Here is a 24,220-nt window from a genome sequence, read left to right as displayed (position 1 = left end):
TGACTATAACTAACCAATTATCTATCTCAATCATACTTCAGACCAAAGAGGATTGTATATGAGCCAACAGTGACACATCGCTCTCCAGGAACCTCGTTTGGTTAATTGGTGAGTTTTACATGTTTCTCTGAAATTCTTAAAAATTTTATGGTTTGGCTTCCACTTGATAATCATTTCTAGATTTCAAGATAACAAAATTAAATTAAACATAGATATACAACTTATGATGCCAAAATTCAACCAATCTTAGTAATTCTAGTAATAAACTAAAATAATAATTAAGCATCTTGGCAGATTAACATTTGGACCTACATAAATTACACTTATAAACTATAGGTTGTCACAAGTTACTGCTTCCATCACTTTTTCAGTATGATTTTTAATAAAAATACACATACCTGTGAAAGAAATACAGTTAAAATCGATGAGAAGGAAAGTATCCAAGATATCTTCACTTAATTATTATTATTTTTATTAAAACAATTATCATATTTCACTCATAAAAGTTCACAGGAACGAAAACAAATTTCTTACGGAGATTTGTAATAGGAAATGTTTACATCTTTTCTCCATTCGGAATACACTTGGAACATAGGCATCGGAACCGGGGGGTGGGGGCGGCTAGGGGGGCTAAGCCCCCCCCCCCCCCCCCCTTTTGGAAAGTTAGACCTAAGCATTAGGCACATAGCATCAGAGAGGGTTCAGCCCCCCCCCCCTACTTTTTATCGCAGCAAAGATAATAAGGGGGTGGGGGGGGGGGGGCTAGTATACCTATGACTCTAACTTCTCAATATTTCCATCTTTTCAAGGTAAATTTAGGAACAATTATCTTTGCTGCGATAAAAAGTGGGGGGGGGGGCTGAACCCTCTCTGATGCTATGTGCTTAATGCTTAGGTATAACTTTGCAAAAAAAGTGGGGGGGGGGGTGCGGACTAAGCCCCCCTAGCCCCCCCCCCCCCCCCATGAATGGAGAAAAGATGTAAACATTCCCCATTATAAATCTCCGTAAGGAATCTTTTTTCGTTCCTGTAATTTTTCCGAGTGAAAGATTATAATGTGTAAATGAAATTATCTTGGAAATTATCCCTTTCAACTATGTCAATTGCACTTCTTTCACAGGTATGTGTATTTCTATTAAAAATCGTCCAAATGTGCTGCATAAATATCTTGGGACAGAGTATAGGACATGTATGTTGTTTATGCAGAAAACTTCACCACGACCAACAATTAGTCTCACTTGAAGTGAGTCACTTCATTTAAAGGCCACCAATCACAGCACAGAGGTTTGTCAAAATGAGAACTGCAGTTAATGTCTTTTACTGGTTGATGTGTTTGAGTCTGCTCACCAAAGCAAGGTCTACATGTACGTACTGGGTTTTAATATTGAGAACAACAGGTCTTGCCATTGAGATTTTTAATTTTCTCTCCTGTTAAATACTTGTTTCGTATGGAAATTGATCTATATATAGAAGGAATTGCTGTTAGTAAATATTATAAAATATAGCACTATTTACCATCATTTTACTTTACAACAAATGGTTCTTCTTTTCCTGTAGCGTGTAGTTTAGACCTCCAGGCCTGTAAGTTTCAGTTTCAGAGCAACATGCAGGCTATACACACTGCGAATTGCAAGTAAGGTTTGGTCCAAAGGACGACAATATTTATTTTTTTTTACAAAATTTATAATACACAAGCTTATTAAGCAAAAATGATTTCAAGCTTTCCGACGTGACGTTTAACAGTGCGACATTTAAGTCCGGACATGACAGAGTCCTGAATTTTCCCTCTCGGTAAGACATAATTCACTTTCGTCTATGTATTTTGCTGGGACTTTTTACTCTGATCCTATCATTTCAATCTGATTATACACAATGCCCTAGTTTTCTTTTAATTATCTCTAAAATATCAGAATCCAATGAGAGAATGGTGGGATTTTTCATCCCAAGAAAGTTTTTAAATACATTCTTTATTTGCACAAGACATACATCTTATGGCACAGGTTATTACATATAATTAATAGCAATATTGAATAATGGTATGGTACATGTACATGTAAAGTACATTAACAATGTGTATAAAATAAAATTTTATTAACAGGCGAGAAAAAAACCAGAGAATTTTTCTTAATTATCATGAATATTGAAAGCTAGATGGAGATACTTCCCAAAATTACACATTTCTTTAAAATTTTGAACACTTAATAATTGTATAAATTTGTATACAGAAGGTTTTTTCCAATACTATTTCTTAATATATTTTACTCTGATTTCTCTATACTGTCGGCATTTCAAAACAAAATGGAATTCATCTTCAATATCTGAACAAAATTTACATAAGCGCCTTTCCTTTGGTACATTAGTGTGTCGTCCACTTTCAATTGCAAGTTTATGAGATGACAATCTAATTCTTGCAATTTGTTTCTTATATGTAGAAGGTATTGATTTTGTTAAATAATATTGTAATGAAAACTGATCAACAATATGCTTGTAAAAATAACATCGAGATGAGGAATTAATATGTTCTACAAGTTGTTGAATAAAGTGATCAATGATTCTTTGCTTAATAAAAGGAAAATAGGTTGCACAGTGTATATTCCTGCTCATACCATGCCCTAGACCTATTTCAAAAAGTTTATTTTTAATTACGCTAACCCAATTTTCAGCAGGTGCCAAAGACGATTCACATTCATTATACAGCATTTTGTAGCAAGACTGCAAACTGTTACCCTCCCAAAAAGGCACTATTTATATAATGGTGCGTGATCTCAGAAAGTAGTAAAGCTAGACACAATAAATTTTTCTGTTATATCAAAAATATCAGGCGTAGATATAAAATAATCAACAACACTTAGTCCTCTACCTCCACAGAAGGTATATTCTCTGTCCAGTGCATGTTTGTGTCTCCCATTTAAGATTCTTAAGCCGCTTGATTTGCACAAAGATTGGAGTTTGGATCTATATTCATTTACAACTTTATCTGGGTTAATACGGGCAGGTACTGGTTTATCAATTTCATACGTTAATAATTCAAAAACTTCACTCACTGTATCGCAGTTGATGAAGTCATTAAAAATGAAATCGACTCTGTTCGATGTCCTTGCGTTCATGTCCCCTAAAAGGATTACTTTACCTTTGGCCAGATATGTGGTTATTTGAGACTCCAGTTCATTGAATATATCACAGTTATAAACACGGTGAAAAGATGAAATGTTAGGTGGGATATAAACACATCCTAAATATAAATCACTATTTAGAAGTTGTGTGTAACCGAAAGGGTAGCTGAAGTCCGGACTTTGTCGTGTCGAGACTTAAATGTCGCAGCATTGTTTTGATTTTATTACATGTTCCCTAAATTGTTCAGCTTTTTTACAAATAAGTTTGTCGTATGTTTTACAGTGTGATCAGGCCAATAGTCCAAACATTTGAAGACTGTACGCAACCATACAGAGCGCAGTGTGAAAACCTGGCTTCTTGGCGAAGTAGCCGTGAAACGGTCACCCGTCTGATATCAACGTGTCGTTTTCAGAAGCGTTAGTCAACAAACCATATTTCACACTCGTAACCCAATTCGTGGCCAATAAAACGATTATGATTTCAAGATGAATTTGGAACATGTCTTTCATTTTTTTTTCATAGAGCTGTAACAGTTTCTTATAATGATTAAACTAGCGAAAAAGAAAAATGAATTTTGAGGTTAAAACAGCTTATGTCACAATAGTAAAAAGAATAACAAAGAAACAGTTCAAATCCCAAACTTTCACTTATAAAAACAGATGATTGATTTTTTTTTAAAGTCCTTCCAACCTTGTTCTCTCCCTTTAGGGGTTTTCTTTTTCTTTTTTACCCAAATATGGCACGAATTTTAAAACTTTAAATTGGTTTTTCAAAGCAACAAGTAATATTTTGTTCCGTAGTTCCGTAAAAATCCATATACATGTATGCCAAATGAGACCATTGGATAGCGAGTATAAATTAGCGTGTCTCACCTGACAATTGAGATATTTAACTTTAAAAATAAATATCTCATAGGGTAATAATAAATCACATTGGAAAATAACTTTTGTTATAGGAATTTTCAAAAAATACTACAGGATTTACACATCTTTTCGGAGAAACGTATTTCTTACAGGAATTTTTAAGTACAAGTTTTTTTTCCCGGATTTTAAAATCCTATGGGAGTTCTTTACAAATTATATCGTAATTTGAGTCTCTATTACAATAGGAAGTTCTTTTAGTCCGGAGTAACACACAACAGACCCCGCATGAATATATACCAATGTAAGTTGGAACCTTTAACCTTTCAGTGACAATTTTAAAAAAATGGTTGAATCACGTAATTCAAGAATGCTGACTTGTTTATTTATTTTGAGAGGACATTGTTCACATAATTGAAAAAAATATATACAATGACAGCTGTGCTTTAATTAGAATAAATTCTTTGCACCTTTTTCCGGATAAAAAGTAAATTTGGGGGATAATATGGACAATTTAAAAAAAAGAATCTAATAAAATTATCAACATCACGTTTACACATACACTGAACTAAAGTTCTAAGTGTTCACCCAATATAATGTATTCATTATATGAAATAAACACAATCATTTGTCTTGCCGTTGGGGTGGCTGACCATCTAACTCTCAAATTTTTATCTATGGTGCTGACTTGCAAACAATAGACTTTTTAAAAACTTTCATACTTACACAATATAATAAAGTTTAAATCTGCCTCAAGTAAAGACTGTAAATTGCACTGAACAATGTAAAACAATAACAAGAGGCCCAGAAGCCACATCGCTCACCTGAGCAATAATTGCCTTAATTCTGATCAAATTTGCATTACAGTATCAAAACATCTTGACAACTATGAACAGTAGATCTTGCTAAAAAAAAATTTGAAAATCTGCCAATTTTTATCCACCTCCTTTTTTTGGGTCAATACCAAGCCCATTTTGTTGTTGTACTTGTAAGAAGATTTTTCTCTATTCCTATATACCCCCCCCCATTTTGTGGCCCCACTTTTCCCTAGAGAATCATGGTTTCATCAGACTTAAATCTGCATAACCTGTGCTTTTACACCAAGTACTGAGTTTTGGACCGAAAACTTTCCCAGAATATTTTTAAAGATTTTCTCTATATATTCCTATGTAAAATTTCAAACCGCCATCACGGCCCCGCCCTACCACTAGGGACTGTGATTTTGCAAACTTGAATTTACACTACCCGAGGATGCCTCTACACAAGTTTAAGCTTTTCTGACCAAATAGTCTTTAAAAAAAGATTTTTAAAGATTTTCTCTATGTAAAAATTCATCCCCCATTGTGGTCTCACCCTACCCCTGGACTATTATTTAAACAAAATTGAATCTATACGATCTGAGGATGCTTCCACTCAAATTTTGGGCTTTCCTGGCCTAATAGTTTTGAGAAGAAGATTTTTAAAGATTTTCTCTATATATAAAAATTTATCCCCCTCTTGTGGCCCCTCCCTACCCACAGGGACCATGATTTGAACAAACTTGAATTTACACTACCTGAGGATGCTTCCACTTTAATTTGAGCTTTCCTGGCCTAATAGATTTTGAGAAAAAGATTTTTAAAGATTTTCTCTATATATTCTTATGTAAAAATCCGTTCCCCCATTGTGGCCCCACCATACCACCAGGAACTATGGTTTGAACAAACTTGAATTTACACTACCTGAGGATGCTTCCACTTTAATTTGAGCTTTCCTGGCCTAATATATTTTGAGAAAAAGATTTTTAAAGATTTTCTCTATATATTCTTATGTAAAAATCCGTTCCCCCATTGTGGCCCCACCATACCACCAGGAACTATGGTTTGAACAAACTTGAATTTACACTACCTGAGGATGCTTCCACTTTAATTTGAGCTTTCCTGGCCAAATAGTTTTTGAGAAGAAGATTTTTAAAGATTTTCTGTATATATTCGTATGTAAAACTTGATCCCCCTATTGTGGCCCCACCCTATCCACAGGGACCATGATTTGAACAAATTTGAATCTACACTACCTGAGGATGCTCCCATTTTAATTTGAGCTACTCTGGCCTGATAGAGTTTGAGAAGAAGATTTTTAAAGATTTTCTGTATATATTCGTATGTAAAACTTGATCCCCCCTTGTGGCCCCTCCTTACACCCGGGGACCATGATTTGAACAAACTTGAATCTACACTACCTGAGAGTTTAAGCCTGTAAGGCCGAATAGGTTTTGAGAAGATTTTTGAAAAATACCAACAAATTTTCAATAATTCTCAATTATCTCCCCTTTAAAAAGGGCGTGGCCCTTCATTTGAACAAACTTGAATCCCCTTCACCTAGTGGTGCTTTGTGCCAAATTTGGTTGAAATCTGCCCAGAGGTTCTTGAGAAGAAGATGAAAATGTGAAAAGTTTACAGCAACGACGACGACAACGACGACAACGGACAAATTGTGATCAGAAAAGCTCACTTGAGCCTTTGGCTCAGGTGAGCTAAAAAAGCAAGAAATTAACAGTAAAATATTAATATGTATAGAATGCCAAAGTTTGGCAAAACAATGTAAACAAAAAATAGGAAATTGAAAAGTTAACAGTAGCATGTATAAACTCGATTAATTTAACACCTGTTCTAATCAATTTCTATAAAATGTCAAATCCGAGTGATAGTTTAAACGTCATGTACATAACAGTCCAAAACACTTACCAAAACAAAACAGTACTTCATCATAAAGTGTTAACACTTGAGCCAATTCATCATCATCACAGTATGTCATCGACACCAGAAAGGTCACTCTTTTTCATTTTTAGTCTTTCTATTTTTAGCTTACCTGGATCAAAGACTTAGTTACTTTGCTCTAATGATCTAATTTAAATGTTGGGTTTGCTTTCATCGTTGATGTTAATTTTTTAGCTTTTAATTACGACCAACTCCAAAATAACATTAGGTTGCTAATCTAATGTTCTGCATCAGCTAAGGGGTTCAACACATCAAACAATATCCCCTCAGATTTCGTGTAGGCATTCGATTAACCTGTATAAGTAAGTAAGTAAATAATTTATTATAGTGACATGTGTTATAACAAATTACAAAATGTTATACAAAATAGATAATGAAACACCCGGCCCATTGGGCCTATATGTCACTGCAAATACAATTATAACATATATACACATATTACGCATTGCGTTTTTTATTTATACAATAATGATTGTCTGTAAAGGTAAGATTCAAGTAAATATTTAGAGGTTTGTCTCGGAAAATTTGACAGTAGAAAAATAATACAGTCTAAATTTGACATTACCAGTGTTGGATTATATCCTATATTATTAAATAACTCCCTTCAAAAATCAGAATACATTGTACAATTCAACAGAAAATGACTCTCGTCTTCTATTTATAAGTACTCTCTACAAAAGTTTAGCTTAGTTGATACATGTATTTTAAAAATTTCGTTCGGAAAATCTATTCACAAGTTTGCGGAAAGTGATTAATTATATTTAAGAAAGTAAAAGGATAAACAGCTAATTTCAATAGACATACATTAGTCAATAGACATACATTAGTCAAAATTAGTTTTAAGAGCGTAGAAACTGATGAAAGCTAAAATCTGATTTATTCAACTTTTAATTTATCAAGATATTTAAATTTAAAATGTGTTGTAGATCTCAAAAGAAAACAGAGACATATAATGAATTAGTTTTATATTTGAAAAACAATATCAGATCCAATATCGATGTACTTGTAAATATGTCAAAAATACAAATGTTTAAAATCAATATTGTGAAATTTGCAGATATGCTGTAATTGTTATAATACATGTAATCTTACTCTATGAACAACTGTTTTGGCCCGAAATAGTTGGATTTTGTTAATGGGCTGATTTGTAATGTAAAAAAAAAACCAAACAAACAAAAAACAACTTTTAATTTATTCTACATAATCGATGAACTCATGTTCAGCACGCTAACTAATTCAACAAACTTTGATGACTATTGCAATCTTGGCAAACTGTCACCTGCAGTCCAAAATACATGTATTCATATTAATGTCATTAAATGAAATGTAAACTAAACATGCATATATCATTAAATATATGCCTATCATAAAGCACTTGTTATTTTCAAATAAGCATGTACCTGCTTCTGAAGAAATGTGATATAGAAAGCATACATAAATTTACTATTTTTGAGCTTAACATTTGCACCGGCCAGCCTACGTAATCCAAGTCAAAAAAAGACATTGTATCTCACTAGCTATATCGCCCATTGGCCTTTGTTTACTATGAAAGAAAAGAAGTACATCAACTCGAAAACCAGGAGCAACCTCTGAAGAACCCAATTAAGGAGCACATAACCTTTTGGTACCAATTAATTAAGCCGACAATTCTACCATGAATGAAGATTTCCACTTACTGGGTCAAAAGTTTTAAGCACTGCATTTCGCTCACGCGTTTATGTTTTTCTTCATTCATAACGGGAACCTGCTGGAGGTCTGAGTGTTATTTTTGTTCTCAACATGATGAAGGGTGCTGTTTTGCTCTTTGTCCTTCTTTGCAGTCAAGGTATATCATGAGTATTCATAATTAGGCTTTACACTTACGTTAAAAGTACTAGAAATTTAATGTTTTTTTAAATTTGTTACGGATTAATTGTTTTCTCTGTAATTCTTTAATCGTGTATATTACTATATATCATTGATTAAAATATGCTTTTAATCTGAAAAAGAAATTTGCGGATATATTATCAAGTAGAATATCTATACTGAAAAAATATATTAAGTTATATTATGTATTATTTTTTTTTTTTTTTTTTTTTGATTTCTTTCTTTAACAGTGGCTTTTGGATGCGATTATTTGGGAATCGTGGACTGTACTGATGTACTGACGTCTGCCTCTATTGAACAGCTCGCGGCCGACATTTGTGGGTAAGAAAAAGACAACTCACAAACTTATCTAAATTTAGAATCTCTCTTTATTCATTTTTACGATAAGAAATAACATTTCAATTTGGCAGTAGGCCTCGAACCTTTTAAGGACGTTGTTAACTCAGGGTTTGAGTTCTCAAATCCAGATTGTTTAAAAGTTCAATTTCATGAGTAAAATTTGATTTAAATACAAAAGGTATTTATGAAATGAATTATTATTGACATAACAATCGATATAATTACTAAATTATGGAATTAGGCTCTGACAAAGTTTGACTTTTAGCAAAACAGAGGAAATTCGGACTAAATTTTTCAGATTTTGTTTTCCTCTGAAATATTTTTTACGGAAGCGTATTAGTGCCACTCTATATATATATATTTTTTTTTAAATTCCAACTTTAAAGTTGGAATTTCCAACTTTAATCTTGGAATTTCTAACTTTAAAGTTGATTTTTCCAACTTTAAAGTTGGAATTTCCAACTTTAATCTTGGAATTTCCAACTTTAATCTTGGGAATTTCCAACTTTAAAGTTGGAAAAATCAACTTTAAAGTTGATTTTTCCAACTTTAATGTTGGAAATTCTAACTTTAATCTTGGAATTTTCAACTTTTAAGTTGGAATTTTCAACTTTAAAGTTGATTTTTGGGAGCTGATTTTAATCAACTCTCCTATGCACTTACGCGGGCAAAGCGAAAGTGAAACAGTGTTTGAACCTAAGCACAAATCAATTATACCGCTGACAACACTTAGTTCTTAAAAATAATCGATAAATTCGATGCTATGAATTTTGAAGCATTGTTTTTCAAAAAAAAATTTTTTTTTAATAACATGAAAATATTAAGATTTTAAATTGTACAAACAGTTTAGATATTTTTTAAGTCGTATGTATTCCTACGCTAGAGTTCAATGTAGTCTCGTTCAACCAGACGCTTGGGTGCCTCCGTTAATATCCAACAAAACAGAGTCTCTCTTGCTTGTCGGAGATAAACAGAGACAGCCGAGCGTTTGGTTGAACAAAACTAGAGTTCAATCTTGCCTGGATCCATACAATTTCTCAGAAATTACTGATACTACATGTACTTGCCATGCAAAACCACATATCGTTGATTTTGAATAAATGATATTCGATAAAATCAACTCCCGTCAGTACTTCAGTACTTTGATTCCAATTCCAACTTTAATCTTGGAATTTCCAACTTTAATCTTGGAATTATTATTATTTGATTGCAAATGCATACAGCGACACTTTTATTTTCTTAAATTACTTACTTTTACGTCTTGCACTCTATATAACTTTTTAAACTGGTATTAATACATGCTTGAAAGATCTAGTATTTCATAACGAAAAATTAATTATGTAGGTAACCCTATATCCAAATTACTTACTTAGATTTACATTTAATTTGTTTTTATTTACCTATGTGAATAGTCTTTAGTAGCCTTTTCTTACATTTCATCTGTTGACCGATCGTAAACTTAGATTCATTCATTCATTCATTCATTCATTCATTCATTCATTCATTCATTCAATCTTTATTCATTCGATCACTTAGCTTTCTTGGAAAATCGATTTATATATTAATAAGGTCCATTGCAGTTTATGCTGTGTCATTATCTGTTTATTAGATATTGGTGGAGGTTCTCTACTTGCATGGCCAGTCTGAGGGAATCGTGCCGAGGAAATCCGATCTGGTCGACCTACAGAAGCCGATTTAGTTGGCTGAATGATGACTGTTAATTGTATCCAATACACATGTTGATTAGCTTGTACTATAATGTAAAGTTTAAAATAAAATGCCTTTTATGATATTTATTTTTAAATTGATGTTTATCAAATAACATAAAATTCAAATTATTTATTTAAAAAAGCCAAATTTCTGGTGACCTACCGGTCATGTATAATACACCTTGGTCCGAGGATGAATGTTTTGCTAATTAAGAGGGTTCGATGGGTGTGGCCTTATTTAGACTGTATTGATCTCTTTAAGAAGAGCTCTATATATAATGATATAGAAAAACAGCCAAATTTAAAAGGTAAAATATACGGATTTTTTCTTTACTAAAGAATAGTTTATAACTAAATAAATCATATCTTAAAGTTTTAGGTAGATCTGATTTAACCTGGATTACTTTGTTGACCAGCCAGCCTCCTTCAGGCAATATCCAGTCCATATTCAAATTCATCTGTTTATTGGAGAATGGTAAATCTATGGAATACAAATCTCGTGAAGGATACTTCAATTTATATCTGCCCGCCTCGAAATGTACGACAAAAAAAAGAGAAAATTTAAATTTAATTAGGAATTATATTCGTAAAACATTGATTTTATCATCAAATGAAACAGCTCACTTCTTTTGGGTTGAATGAAAATATTGATAAGACGAAAACAAGCGTACCGGTTGGAAAATTAACTCAAAATTGAAAAATGCACTATTTCAGAATTTGGAATAGATTTTGGGGATTGTGTTTTAATCTAATGCCGTATGTCTAACGTTCACTCGTGTCCTAAATTGCAATGTTAAACCCTGAACCTTTGGTATGTAAATGGGTTTTACGTAGCATGATGAAATATGCGTATATTGAGGGGGAAAATCAAAAGAAATTAAAGGAAAGCTATTTGTAAGTTACAGTATGGATAACCATAAAAATTCAGAACTTACACGGATACAAAATCAAAAATCATATTGTTGCAATTTTTTAAACTGCTCACTCTTGATATTATACATAGAGTTATCTTTCTTTTGAACTAGTACATTTCGTTCAAGTCGACCGTGTTACACCTATCCAGCCATTCAATAAAGACAACGATCATATATTTTCAGCATTCGTCATTGAATCGTAAAACCCCCAATGACAAGGAAATGAAGTTTAAAGTAAGATGCAGCAATTATTTTAAAATATACAAATACGAGGAGGCCGAAATAAGAGAAACACTTAACTTGGAACAATTATATATGTGTTTCATTATACATATTGTAATAATTTTCATTGTGCTCAACTCAAATTTACATTCGCAATGTATAAAAGATATTTTTTCTGGAAATTAGTATAGTTAATGCACAAGTATTGATCTTAGCGAGTTATAAGTACATTGTAGCAATGCAATCCCCCGATTACAATTACGATTACAATTATAGTCAAAAGGTACTCCTGATTATTTCATAACATGTAAATATTTTTGCTATAGTACCATTTCAAAGAAAAGCTGTTTTTCTGTACAAAAGTACACAGAACAAAATTTCATTAATTCTTTAACAAGTATTTTGTTATCCGGAAGTGATTAGCATTAATTGGAAAAGGCCACCTGCCTCCTTTTTAACATTGAATGAGGATATTAACCATAGCGTGGTAATCTTTGAGAATCAAATTAGAACCTCCTTCCAGACAAATTGCAAAAGAAACCAATGCAGTCAGTAATTTTCGTAAAAAAAACCAACACTTACCGATAATGATTGTACATTTGCAAACAAAAATACAAACATATAACAGTTTGTGCTGAACAAAACAAACCGACAAAGTCTGTTTATGTCTACATCTCAAAGAAACCAATAAAGTCTGTACATTTGTTCATAACAAAACAAATCGATATGTACAGTCTATAGATTTATACAGAACAACTGTACACTTTGTACATTTGTACATACATTATATCTCAAAACAAAATCGATATGTAGGCTAGAGTCTGTATATTTGTACGCAAAACAAACCGATTAAGTCTGCAAATCAAAACTGTAGATGCCAACACAACCGATACAATCTAAATAGCTATATACATGTTCATTATCACAAATAGATACTTAGTATTGAAACTCTTACGAATTAAAATATGACCCTATTTTGGTTGTAAAACACTGGTTGACTGAATAAAAAAAAGTTTCCAGATTGTACATTTGTTCATAACAAAACAAATACAGTCTGCACGACTGTGAATAACAACAAAAAAAGATACAGTTTGTTTGCACACAACAATACAATCCGAAACAGATTCTACATTTGTGTGTGACAACACAAACTTGTGATAAAGTTTGTACATAGGACTGTACACTTGCAGACACCAACTTAAAACAATTAAGTCAATACAGTCACAGTGACGGCAACACAGACCAAAACAGTCTAACGATTGCAAGAGACAACACAAAACTGATAAAGTCTTTATAATCATATAATACTAACAAAAACAAATACAGTTTGCGGCCGACATTTTTTTAAATTAGCATTTTATTATTTCGAAAGGGGGGCTACTCATCTAAAATCTTTAGATGAAAAAAACCCCTTTTTACACCAATCTTTTAATATCCTAATCCGTGGTATGTGTGTGTGTGAGGGGGGGGGGGGGGGGCGTAGTGCGAGTTACCTAAATTTTAATGTAAATTCATTACCCATTACCCTTAAAAAATTATACATGCTCCCAAAATATTTTGGGTGATTTTTAAATAAATTTTCTTTACGTAACTTTTTTAAAGATTGTTTATTCCGTCAAAAAGTGATGCTATGCATGCCTGCAGTCTGTACATTTGTATTGAGGATAAGTTCTGAGTCCATATGCATCGTTTGATCCGCAAAGATATCATTCTTTTAGATTGAAAAACATTGATATTAGTTTCCGATTTAAGGATATATTTTATCACACTTTATAATTATTGGAGTGTTAAAGCTCTCTCTGTCCTTCCCCACCCCTTCTCTCTCTCTCTCTCTCTCTCTCTCTCTCTCTCTCTCTCTCTCTCTCTCTCTCTCTGCTTCAAGAGATTAGACACACGGTGTACATGGTGAGTTTATGTGCCGCTTCTGTCTCTTCTCCTTATTTAACACCCTTCAATCCTCGGGGAAGGTTTCGTTCAATATCAAATTTTCGTTTATCTCTCAAACATTACGAGTTCCCTCTTCAATAAGTAATGACTCGAACAGCGAGCCCAATCTTTTTTATCGGTCTGAAAAAAAATACTGAACAATATATGTTCCTTAGCAAGAATCATCCATTCTGGCTTTCGTACCGTCGCAAATTCCACGAAATTATATCATGAAATAATGCACATCTGAATTAATTTTAGTTTACATATACTGATAATTAAGAAAATATTTTGATCTCTTTAAGTAGCGCTACCGTGCGGGTTTATAGTCTACACGTGTTATACTAGGGGTAAAGTGATAACACAGAGGGATTATGAATCTGGCTGAAACATCTACATTTGTATGTCAGGTTCTGCCATCTGGCTCTCGTGCAAAGCGCGTGCAGACAATAATTTGACACATGTCTGACTATATGCCGTAACTTTTTCTTTATGAATGTGCTTCACATTTGTTTACATTTTATGTGGACTTCACAAGAAGATTGGATTAATGGGTTATATCTCCTAGACAATTCATGTTTGCAGAAAGCTGTAATTTCAAATACAATGGAATACGCGGATACTTGTTCTGAAGGATTTAAAACGATGATTAATTATAAGAAAAAAATATTTGAATGACTTTTGGAATTAATTCTAGTGGGTGCCACGCATTTCACCACAAGAAGCTTGGCATGACTAATAAACGAAGGAGACCGGTGATTTGACCGCCAGAGTAAATCAAGAAGATCAAATCGCCAATCATGTACTTGTATAAATCCAAATATCTTTAATTCAGCATAATGTTTTTAACATTTCTGTTGAAATATTGAATAATATCTGGATTTAATCGTAAGGATTTAGGTTACGGTTAAATGGACCCAATAATATAGGTCTATGTAATTCAATCGGATTCAAAGACTTCGATCAATTAAATCTAAATGTATATCTATTCAGTTCGATGATTTTCTTTCTTATGTTTGCAAAACTGATCATTCTGAACAGCAAGCAGTCGGTAAAGAAAATACGTATTGTGTTTAGAATTTAAATTAACAAAGAAGGAACAATCGTGCACCCCTCGGTGGCGATTTGCCAGCGTATTAAGTCCGCGCAGAGCAGTGTATTCCAAATTTGTCATATTCATATGTAATAGAATTTAAAAATCTACATTCATAGACTCTGAAAAATCCTGCCGTATTAGCGGCTTCGGCGATACACGAGAGCCGTGTGTTTTTTATTCGAACTCACCGAAGTTAGTTGTGACTGTAGGGGAGAAGCTCCGTGATCTTCCGACTTCAGGATTTTACTCTGAGAATCTCCAACATGTCCCCTGAACTGACAGTGCCTCAAAGTTATATTATATCTCTCCTGAAATACTTCAACAAATTCAAGTCTGGATAGCTCTATATTCTGGCAACGTTTGAATAAGGAATTTTACTCGTGGAGATTTTTATATATGAGTTTATACTCTTGAGTTGTTGATACTTTTCTTTGAACTTGTGAGGAGACGTTTCAGCCACCATGGGAAACGGGCTCTGTGTAGAAACGGGCAGTTCCATGACAGTCTTTGACTGGTAGGTATCACTGACCATTTTCTTGCAATTAATGTGTTTACAGTGGCATGGCACATAACAGCTTCATTATAATTCAGTATAAAACTCAAGCTTGTGTGGGTTTGAAGCTGACTGTAAAATGCATGCATGGTGCTTATTTGTTTTTCACTGTTTAAATGTGTGTTTGTTCGTTTGTATGCTCTTTAGTTTGTGGTCACACATGGCTTTTAGTATTCTGAGATCTGTAAATTGACGTGGATTCTGACCAAAATACCTCGCAGACATTCGTTTACTCTTCAGTGTTGTTTATGTTTATGTATTTTGGCCTGTTCAATTTCATTTTGAGAGCAAAACACTTAACCATTTTTTCTGCAACACAATTCGATGGGCTTTTTGTCTTAGAAGAAATACAGTAAAATAATTAGATTACAATTGTAATAGGTCTTCTCATTAACTGTAATATGTTTTGATGTTTTGAAAGGAAGTAATGCAAGTACCACATAAAAACTTTTGTTGAGCAATAAAAACTTAATTATCATCGTTGAAACATCATTGAGAAGTTGAGAAGGTTTTTTTTTGTAAATTGATGAACCGTACAGATCTGAGTGAGAAGCTAGACACTAAATCGATTTTTGAGATGGTGTGCATTTTCCGCGCCAGGACAGTATGCTTTCCAAAATCTCACCCACGGAATCATTTACTGATAATCAAAAGCCAAGACAGTGTCGTAAATATAGCCGTTTAATGCTTTTATGCAAATGAGACTTCGAGAAGAAAATATGCAGAAAATGGTCCGCTTTAACTTGCTTACTATAGTTCTTGTAATGTTTTTAATAATTACCATCACGGAGCCGAATAAACAGAAACCAGGAAAGCAGGACACTGGTGTTTAACTTCGTGATTTACACACACATCATTTTACTAGTATATAGATTCGTTCAAGTTGTAAAATCTGGGCACTAAAAAAAAAACATTTAATTTTTTGAGAGTGTATGATTGATACTGAAATATAGTACTATCAAAGTTTCATTTATTTATCAAAAGGCTTCAATCTTCACATCTTACATGTATAATAATTTTGATTATTATATATAAAGCATGAATAAATTACATGTTATATACCAGTAGTATGTATAAATAGAGGTGGCGTAGACCCACAGGCGTCTTCATCATTGGACACCTCTGCACAATCTAGATTAAGACTCTTCTTTCTTTGAAATAAGTTTATCATTGATATTAACCTTGACTTTTAAACGTTTACATCGCATGTTTAAAACTTGAAATTCTTTATCAAAAAAGAAACCAGAAACGCTCATCTTAAACTGAGAGAATAATGAAAGTCGATCTTCCTTTAGTTCAGTAATAGTATATTCTATGTATGTTTCACACAACGGTAGCTTTTACAAAAAAGGAGTCTCAATTTGTTAAATATTCTTTCTATACAGTGAATTACACCCGCAAAACAAATTGGAAGTTGTGTTAGTATTGTTTACAGTGGATTAAGGTACATGTAACCAAAAGAAATCAATGTGCGTTAGAAAGATCAGAACCTGGAACTCTATGAACTTTATACACGAAAACAGACCTATACGTTTAATTGATATATAGTCAACACCCAAGATGAACTCAGCATTATCTGCTGCAGTAATAATTAATCCTTTCCTTCTCACCGTGGAAGAGCTCTTCCATAGAGTACTAACAGTGTGCTTTATTGTAATTAGAAGAAGCCCCCATCTATGTATTGTATTGTAAACATTGCCTTAGAGTTAGCTAAACAAGTCTTGACCTGCCACCCCCTTGATTCAAACCGCTGTCGATAGAGCCTTCATATGCAACGATATCATCACAAATTATGTTTTCTGGCCATTGAAAATTATCAGGACATTTAAATATTCTGACAAAAAGATGGTATAGATTTCCGTTTTGTGTGCCTCTGTTCCAATACTTGCTAAATATCGTTTATCATTCAGAGCCTTTGATTTATTTGTCCCTGTGCTTTATATATACAATAGACACCCATTGCTTTCTGTCTATTAATCAACGTTTTCTGTCGGTGATTGTTTACACATTAATAACAAAAATTTCAGGTGTCAACATCAAAGTTTTGAGATATATCGCCTCTTACATCAGATAAACTTTATCGATGTTGGTCGTGTTTCAAACTCGTATCCATGCAAACAGATAAAAGGCTATCCGCCAGCATTCAAGGACTCAATAGGAAACTCTGATACCCTACATATAAAATAATTTCATGACTATACCAAAAAAAAATCTCACCTGCATATTCCAACTTGATTGGTTATTTTTTTCGTTTGTGAATCTCTTTTTTTAACCAGTTAAAATCAAATGCTATTTTTAATATTGAAAGAAGAACATTAATATTAGAGAAAAACAATAGTACATAAAGAAACAATTGTGAAATCTTATGATTGATAAAGACGACAACACCATAGATATCATCGAAGGTTTGTCAACGAGAGGCTGAATTCAATACATTTTTGTTAAAAAAAAAACAACCTTTGTTAACACCTTTCATTAAATGATTTAAATTGGTAGGCAACATTTTTATTCCATTACTTTCCGTTAAGAATTCATCTGTTATCTTGGAAGTACAACATGGCTGCTACAGCAGAATGTGCAATATTTATGTACCCAATCAAAGCGTTTTAAGACGGTCCTACAGCCTATGACTGCTAAATACTGCATACTTAGTTTGGAAAATGTGACGTTTAGGATGCAATGTAATACAAATCAAAGACTCTGCCTCGAAATTGTGGGGACGTCTGTCCGCGAAATCACGCGTGATCGGTTGATTCTTTGTGTAGGGAGTCATATGATGGAACGCTTTCTTTTGTACATACAGCTGTTGTACATCCTCATTCAGTCAGAACAGAAACAAGAATTCGCGCGGAAGAATTCAACCAAGCAACGAACAACAGCAGTGATTAATCTTCAGAAATAATATTCCTAATTTGTTTGGAATGTTTCAAAATTATTCTATCACACTCGGATAATCATCAGAAACGTATGCCCCGCATTTGACGCGATTCTCTTGTACTAACACAGCATATAAATATAATAATATAAACAAAACCACTTCAGTACAGTTACTTTGAGAGTCGGATGTTTTGATTTGTTATTAAATACAGATTAAGTTTAGCTTTTTTATGCCTCAATTTTAATTCCTCGTCGTATTATTGCAGATACTCCAAAACGCGTCTTGTAATGTTTAAGCATTGTTTGGATCTTCATACCTTGCTCTTTTTTTGTTATGTTTGAGATTTTTGTACTCAATTCAAGTCAAACAAATTGATGAAGTTCGTAAAATTCTTATTATAACACTTCTATTTGAGCAAAGCTTTGTTGATCTTAGGGTTTTTGCAATAAAGTTTCTTTGCCACTCAATCAGCATTTTTCTCTGAACGTTAAATATGCTCAACAGATTTAATGGTTTACTTAAGGAGCCACTTTATTTATAGAAACATTTTCAAAAACTAAAAAGAAGAATTTTTTTTCTTTGGGATCAATCACTTGTATTGTGTTTTGCAATAACTAAGTTATAAAACGGTCTTGTATTACATTTTGGACTTAGACGTGGTTTTTAAAAGTTAAAACGATTACTGGCCATTGTCTTAATTTGTCGAAAGGCATTGTTTAATCATAAAGCAATTTCCAAAGCACAAAGAAATACAGCTAATACGTTCTAGACGCTAACAGACCAAATAACTCATCGTGACAAAACGGTATTAAGTCAAAATTCGCTTCATTGTTATGCTCTGATGCTAATCCGCCGCTTCATTTGCATAAATGTAGACGAAAAAAAAAACCCAAGAAGAAAACAAACGAAAAGCCAACATTCAGTTCAATGAAAATAGAGCCATGATATTTTTTTCATGGTTTTGGATGTTATTACATAAGTAGCGTACATTGAATCAATCAGGAGTACATAGTAAAACATGACAAAATAATATAACCTTTTTATTTATCCATCCCAAAACCTATGGCTCGCTTCAACGTGTATTTCGTCTTCGGCACCATATGCAAGAATGCGTTAAAGTGCTATAAAATAGAACCATGAAGACAAGGAGAACTTACAATGCTTGAGATTTGCGTCCAGATAGTTCTTCATAAACGTTAAAAGTTCTAAACATAAGCAAACTGTCCCATTAACTCATCAACACAAACAATGACCTTTACGTTTAAACCTGTTAAACCTGTTGTTTTGAAGTGGTTTACATATTTCTTTGGTGGTCTATAGATATGACTGAAGCAATAAATCACATGCTGGAACCATCTCTCCGATCATCTGCGGAAGACAACGAGTTGTTTTGCCATGTACACAATCAATAAGCTACATGTTGTTAGTTAGTTGTCTGCGACGGCATGTTACATATTTCAGTTGTACTTATGACACATGGATAAGACGTGAAGATACGGGGATATCAGTGGGTTATTTTGTCATATTTCTCTCTGGTTGTATAGTAAGACCCAATCAATATCAGGCTGAGAAACGCTCACTCAATATGGACACTTCAGATAGCGATCTCTCTGAACAGGGTTGCTTCTGTGCATAAAGTGGCATAGAAGCTTGTTCTTTATCTACCGCTGATTATTGCGACCTTTATTTATATTATCAAACAGTGATCTTTATCGCCTTGAATGCTGTAGATTTTGTCAAATTCATCTTCTTCGCTTGTCAAGCCTTTTGTCTTGTTCACGAATGTCAGTGCAAACTAGTCTCGAAGTTCTGTCAGTTTTGGGGGACTATTGTGGATCTCGTCTTCAACTTGGTGGCATAAACTCACAACGTTCAGCCTTTTGATCGACATACTCGTCCAAAACCTCTCATACCATTCACTGTGCTTGTCGACCAAAGTGTTGTTACAGCGGATTACTCAGTGACTTATGTTACTATTATGTTCAATGCTAAGTGATTATAGTTACAAAAGGTTCAATAAGGTTCTCAGGTAGGCACTGTTCTTGGTGGCCAAGTTTTGAAGTTCGTTCTAGTGTACATACTATTGACGCAGTCTTGAGATGAAAATGAATGGAAAGAAATATTATATTTGTTATATTTGTATTTTCCTGTCTGCCAGACGGATCAAAAGTTAACTGTAACCATGTGAATGCTTTTCCACCAGGGGATTCTAGCCTGTGTTGTGGTATCCTACTTCTTGTGAGTTTTTGCGTTGGTAAACCGAGTAAAACATGTCGACCGCGGCCTCAGTTCTGGATAAATTTATCGGCCGGAAGCCGCCACCACCGCCCCCGCCAGATCCGCCCCCGGACCCACCACCACAAGACCCAAATCAACCAAAGTATGGAAACATGTGGAGAATTTGTTTTCGTTGTGTATATTTTGGATTTTTAGTTTTAGTTACTCCACTATTTATCTTTTTTTTAGAAGTCGACATACGGGTTCAGAGCCAATTGCTTAATTACTAATTTGATGTTTATATTACTAGACTAGACTTTTTCTTTACTTTCATCTATGACAATGATTAGTATCTAAAGCAATTAGCAGCATCGTTTCATTTTACATAACGCCTTCATGTTGGTTCTATATAGACATTTTTTCATCATACGTACGATAGCGGTTTCTGTACTAATTTATAAGAGTGTATCTGCAATAAAACCGCCCCATGACGTCATAGAGCTTTTAAAATATGATATAAGAGTTTAGTGTAGATAATTAGCTTAGAATTGTCGACGCTTTCTCAGCAAGACAAGAAATTTCTTACGGATGAGCAGAATGATAATTCCAAACATAATGACAACTGATTGGCCCAGTATTCAGTGTAAAGCAGTTGGTGGGATAAGAACGCCGCGCTTTCATATTCACCCCGCACTTCAATTTCTTCCAAACACAAAGAGAAGATATATTCAATGTTTGCAGAACTAGGTGCACTATTGGATAACAAACTAATGTGCCAGATTTAATTTGCTTTAACTGCTTCCAGATGCTTACTGTTTTTCAATTATAGATACAGTCGTTTTGTTAAGCCTTACAAAGGCTTTTCGAGAAGGGGATGAAGGGCTTCTTGTTTGCAATTTCTTTAAAATAAATTAGATTTTCTAGTGATCAAATATTTATAATGCTTGCATAATGCCTAAATGAATTTAAGCTAATTGTTAGAGATAATACAATTTTGAAATCGACTTGTACAACACTAATAAAGAAAAAGAAGCAATAATTCAATTTCACATGAACTTGTTTTTAATTTAAAAAAAAAAAACAAACTTAAACATGTAAACCGATTGTTATCTTCTCCATAGAGTTTTTTTCTTGCTTATGAATTATGTTTTACCATGCATGCACTTTATGTATCTTTTGATACATGTAGAATAGCAGAAAATATTTTTGATACAATATCTTCAAATATCTGTATATTTCAGGATGGACCATGTCCTCGGAACCGTTCAGGCACAAGTTGGTCTACGAACAATCTATGATGACGATTTCATTGACAGACTCAACCATTACTACACTGTAATACTATTAATAGTATTCACGGTGATAGTGAGTACAAACCAGTACGTGGGGGACCCTATAGAATGCTGGTGCCCCGCGGACTTCACGGAGAACCGCGTGGACTATACTAATTTTGTGTGCTGGGTCAGTAACACGTACTACATCCCAATGCAGAACCAAATTCCGGTGAACGTTGACAATCGTCGACAGAAGGAGCTGACATATTATCAGTGGGTCCCAATTATCCTCCTTATCCTTGCTTTACTCTTCAAAATGCCTCGAATGGTGTGGAAAGTTCTCTCGGCTTCCAGTGGGATCAGTATGGATAAGCTTGGGAATCTGGCCAAAGAAACTCAGTACATTAGTCCAGAAGACAGGGAGAAAAAGCTGAATCACATCGTGAAGTACCTTGACCAATGGTTGAGTGGTGTACAGCACTACCGAGCAGGGATGTGCGTAAAATTACGAGAAAGCGCCAGCAAGTTTGCGTGCTGCTTCTGCGGCCGTCATTTTGGAAACTATCTGGTCACGTGCGTTCTTTTCATAAAGTTACTGTACTTAGTAAACGCTATATCACAACTGTACATACTGAACGCGTTTCTCGGGACTGACTACAGTGTCTATGGAATCGAAGTTCTGACGTCACTGTACAATGGCGAAGATTGGACTTACTCGCCGAGGTTTCCTCGCGTTACATTGTGTGATTTTGAGATTCGCCAAATGACAAATCTACAACGATGGACAGTTCAATGCGTTTTGCCTATCAATCTCTTCAATGAGAAAATCTTCATCTTCCTTTGGTTTTGGCACGTTTTGCTGGCCTTCCTCAGCGCGTTTAGTTTAGTTGTTAGCGCGTACGCTTTCATGTTTCCGCAGCACCGTAAATCGTACATCCGCAAGTACCTTCTCCTCAACAAACTGTACAAAACAGGCAGGATGGCAAGCGAGAGAGAAAAGAAGATGGTTCGTCGGTTTGTGGACAACTACCTACGTCACGATGGATGCTATGTCTTGCGAGTGTTCAGTAACAATGCTAATGACGTCATCACATCTGAAATCATTAAATATCTTTATCAGGACTATGTAAAAGAGAAAGAGCAGAGGGAAAACAAAGACGTGGACACAAATGGTTTAATGGAGGATAGCCAAAAATAGGTCTTAAATACACGAAGACCTAGAAATGTCCAAAAATAATGACATGTTAATTCTGAAACATGCTTGTTGCCAAAAATATTCATTACCAAAGGACTCTAAATAGCCAGCACCTTATATTGGTTATGGTTTCTTGCGCTGAGAGAGTATGCACGCACTTGATGTGAATCGACGTCTTTCAGCGTATTTGTTTTAATACTGATATTGAAAATCTAATGAATATCACTGCTTAACACCAAGGTGTTACACAGAAATGATCTCTCTGTCCGCAGTAATTTATGTTTTTATGTTTTCTTTCTGTTTTCTTGCGTTTTCGTTTAACTTGTTAAGGTTTGTTTGCTTTTTGTTTGTTTTGTCCGGTTCATTCCAGTTTCAACGTCACCCGTCACCCTTGAAATATAAATATCTGTGATACTGCGATATAGATTATGTAGATTTTTTTCTCTTAAAAAGATCACCTCTCTCTTTTTCTCTTTCTCCTTCACTCGGCGTACAGTTTCATTATTACTTTCACACGATGTGTTAATGTTTTGCATAATTTGATGTTGTAGTTAGCGGTAGAGGAGGGTAAGTGGGATTGGGCAATTCTAATTAACCCACCTAAATGTCTTAACTTGGAGTCAAGTACTGACCTTAATCAATTCACGCGGAAGATTGGGTGTTTTGTATGTAATGATATTTAAAATCCCTTTGTTCCTCCAGTTAGGGCTTCTTTACAAAAGATTAGAACTAGACAAAAAAATCTGGTTAACCCGGGAATGGTCACGCTAATGCACGCCCCTTGTGGGGTTTAGGTGGCATTTAATTGCTCCTAATGTGTTTTGTCTTCTGGGTTTTGATTTGTAATTTAAGATTTCGTAGATAATTGGCAAGAAGATGAAATACTTATGCATTATTGGGAGGGCCAGACATAGACTTTCAACATTTTTTGAATTGTTTTATCTTCTATATTTTCTATGAAAATAATGTCATGTATTTTCTTCGAATGATTCACATCAATACATGACACAAGATTAATAAAACTTTGCGGTTTAGTATTTTGTTTCTTTAAGATCAGACATTTGGTTCATGCTTTATTGTTGTAAATAAGTTTCATTCAAAATGTACATGCTTTTTACTGACGCAAATATTCATTTTCATTATGATAATTCTAATATTTCGTGTTTGTTTTTAATGAATACAAGCGACATGGCTGTGTTTTTATTTTAACTCCAACATAATGTGACGATGACTACGATGAAAGTGATGATGAGGTTGTGTTATTTTTATACAAAGAGAGGATATAAAAGTACAAAACTAAT

At 34.0% G+C, this 24,220-nt stretch overlaps 1 protein-coding gene and 1 long non-coding RNA gene across 5 annotated transcripts; both read left to right on the top strand.

Annotated features, from left to right (window-relative positions):
- LOC128155800 (uncharacterized) lies at positions 1-3,604 on the top strand. 2 transcript variants are annotated; one of them, XR_008239645.1, is made up of 4 exons: positions 1-108; positions 1,207-1,364; positions 1,558-1,633; positions 3,397-3,604. It is a non-coding gene; the product is annotated as an uncharacterized LOC128155800 (long non-coding RNA). The 2 variants fall into 2 exon arrangements; XR_008239646.1 differs by having other exon boundaries at positions 11-108; positions 1,264-1,364.
- Positions 3,605-14,758: 11,154 nt separating this feature from the next.
- Positions 14,759-24,220, top strand: LOC128192310 (innexin unc-9-like). Of its 3 annotated transcripts, none has more exons than XM_052864899.1 (3): positions 14,759-15,316; positions 20,437-20,613; positions 21,692-24,220. In XM_052864899.1, exons 2-3 carry the CDS (start codon positions 20,504-20,506, stop codon positions 22,920-22,922), a joined length of 1,341 nt encoding a protein of 446 aa, XP_052720859.1. In that variant the 5' UTR covers positions 14,759-15,316; positions 20,437-20,503; the 3' UTR covers positions 22,923-24,220. The 3 variants fall into 3 exon arrangements, with proteins under 3 accessions (XP_052720859.1, XP_052720861.1, XP_052720860.1); XM_052864900.1 differs by lacking the exon at positions 14,759-15,316 and adding an exon at positions 20,032-20,262; XM_052864901.1 differs by lacking the exon at positions 20,437-20,613 and having other exon boundaries at positions 14,771-15,316.

The sequence above is a fragment of the Crassostrea angulata genome, chromosome 7, assembly GCF_025612915.1.
Source record: "Crassostrea angulata isolate pt1a10 chromosome 7, ASM2561291v2, whole genome shotgun sequence".
Classification (NCBI taxonomy): domain Eukaryota; kingdom Metazoa; phylum Mollusca; class Bivalvia; order Ostreida; family Ostreidae; genus Magallana; species Magallana angulata.
This window is presented reverse-complemented; position numbering and strand designations above follow the sequence as displayed.

Bases quoted from the DNA above. Each gene is read 5' to 3' on its own strand.
- LOC128192310 (XM_052864899.1), top strand. From the start codon at position 20,504: ATGTCGACCGCGGCCTCAGTTCTGGATAAATTTATCGGCCGGAAGCCG. The intron at 20,614-21,691 runs GTATGGAAACAT...TGTATATTTCAG, and splicing joins CAAGACCCAAATCAACCAAA to GATGGACCATGTCCTCGGAA.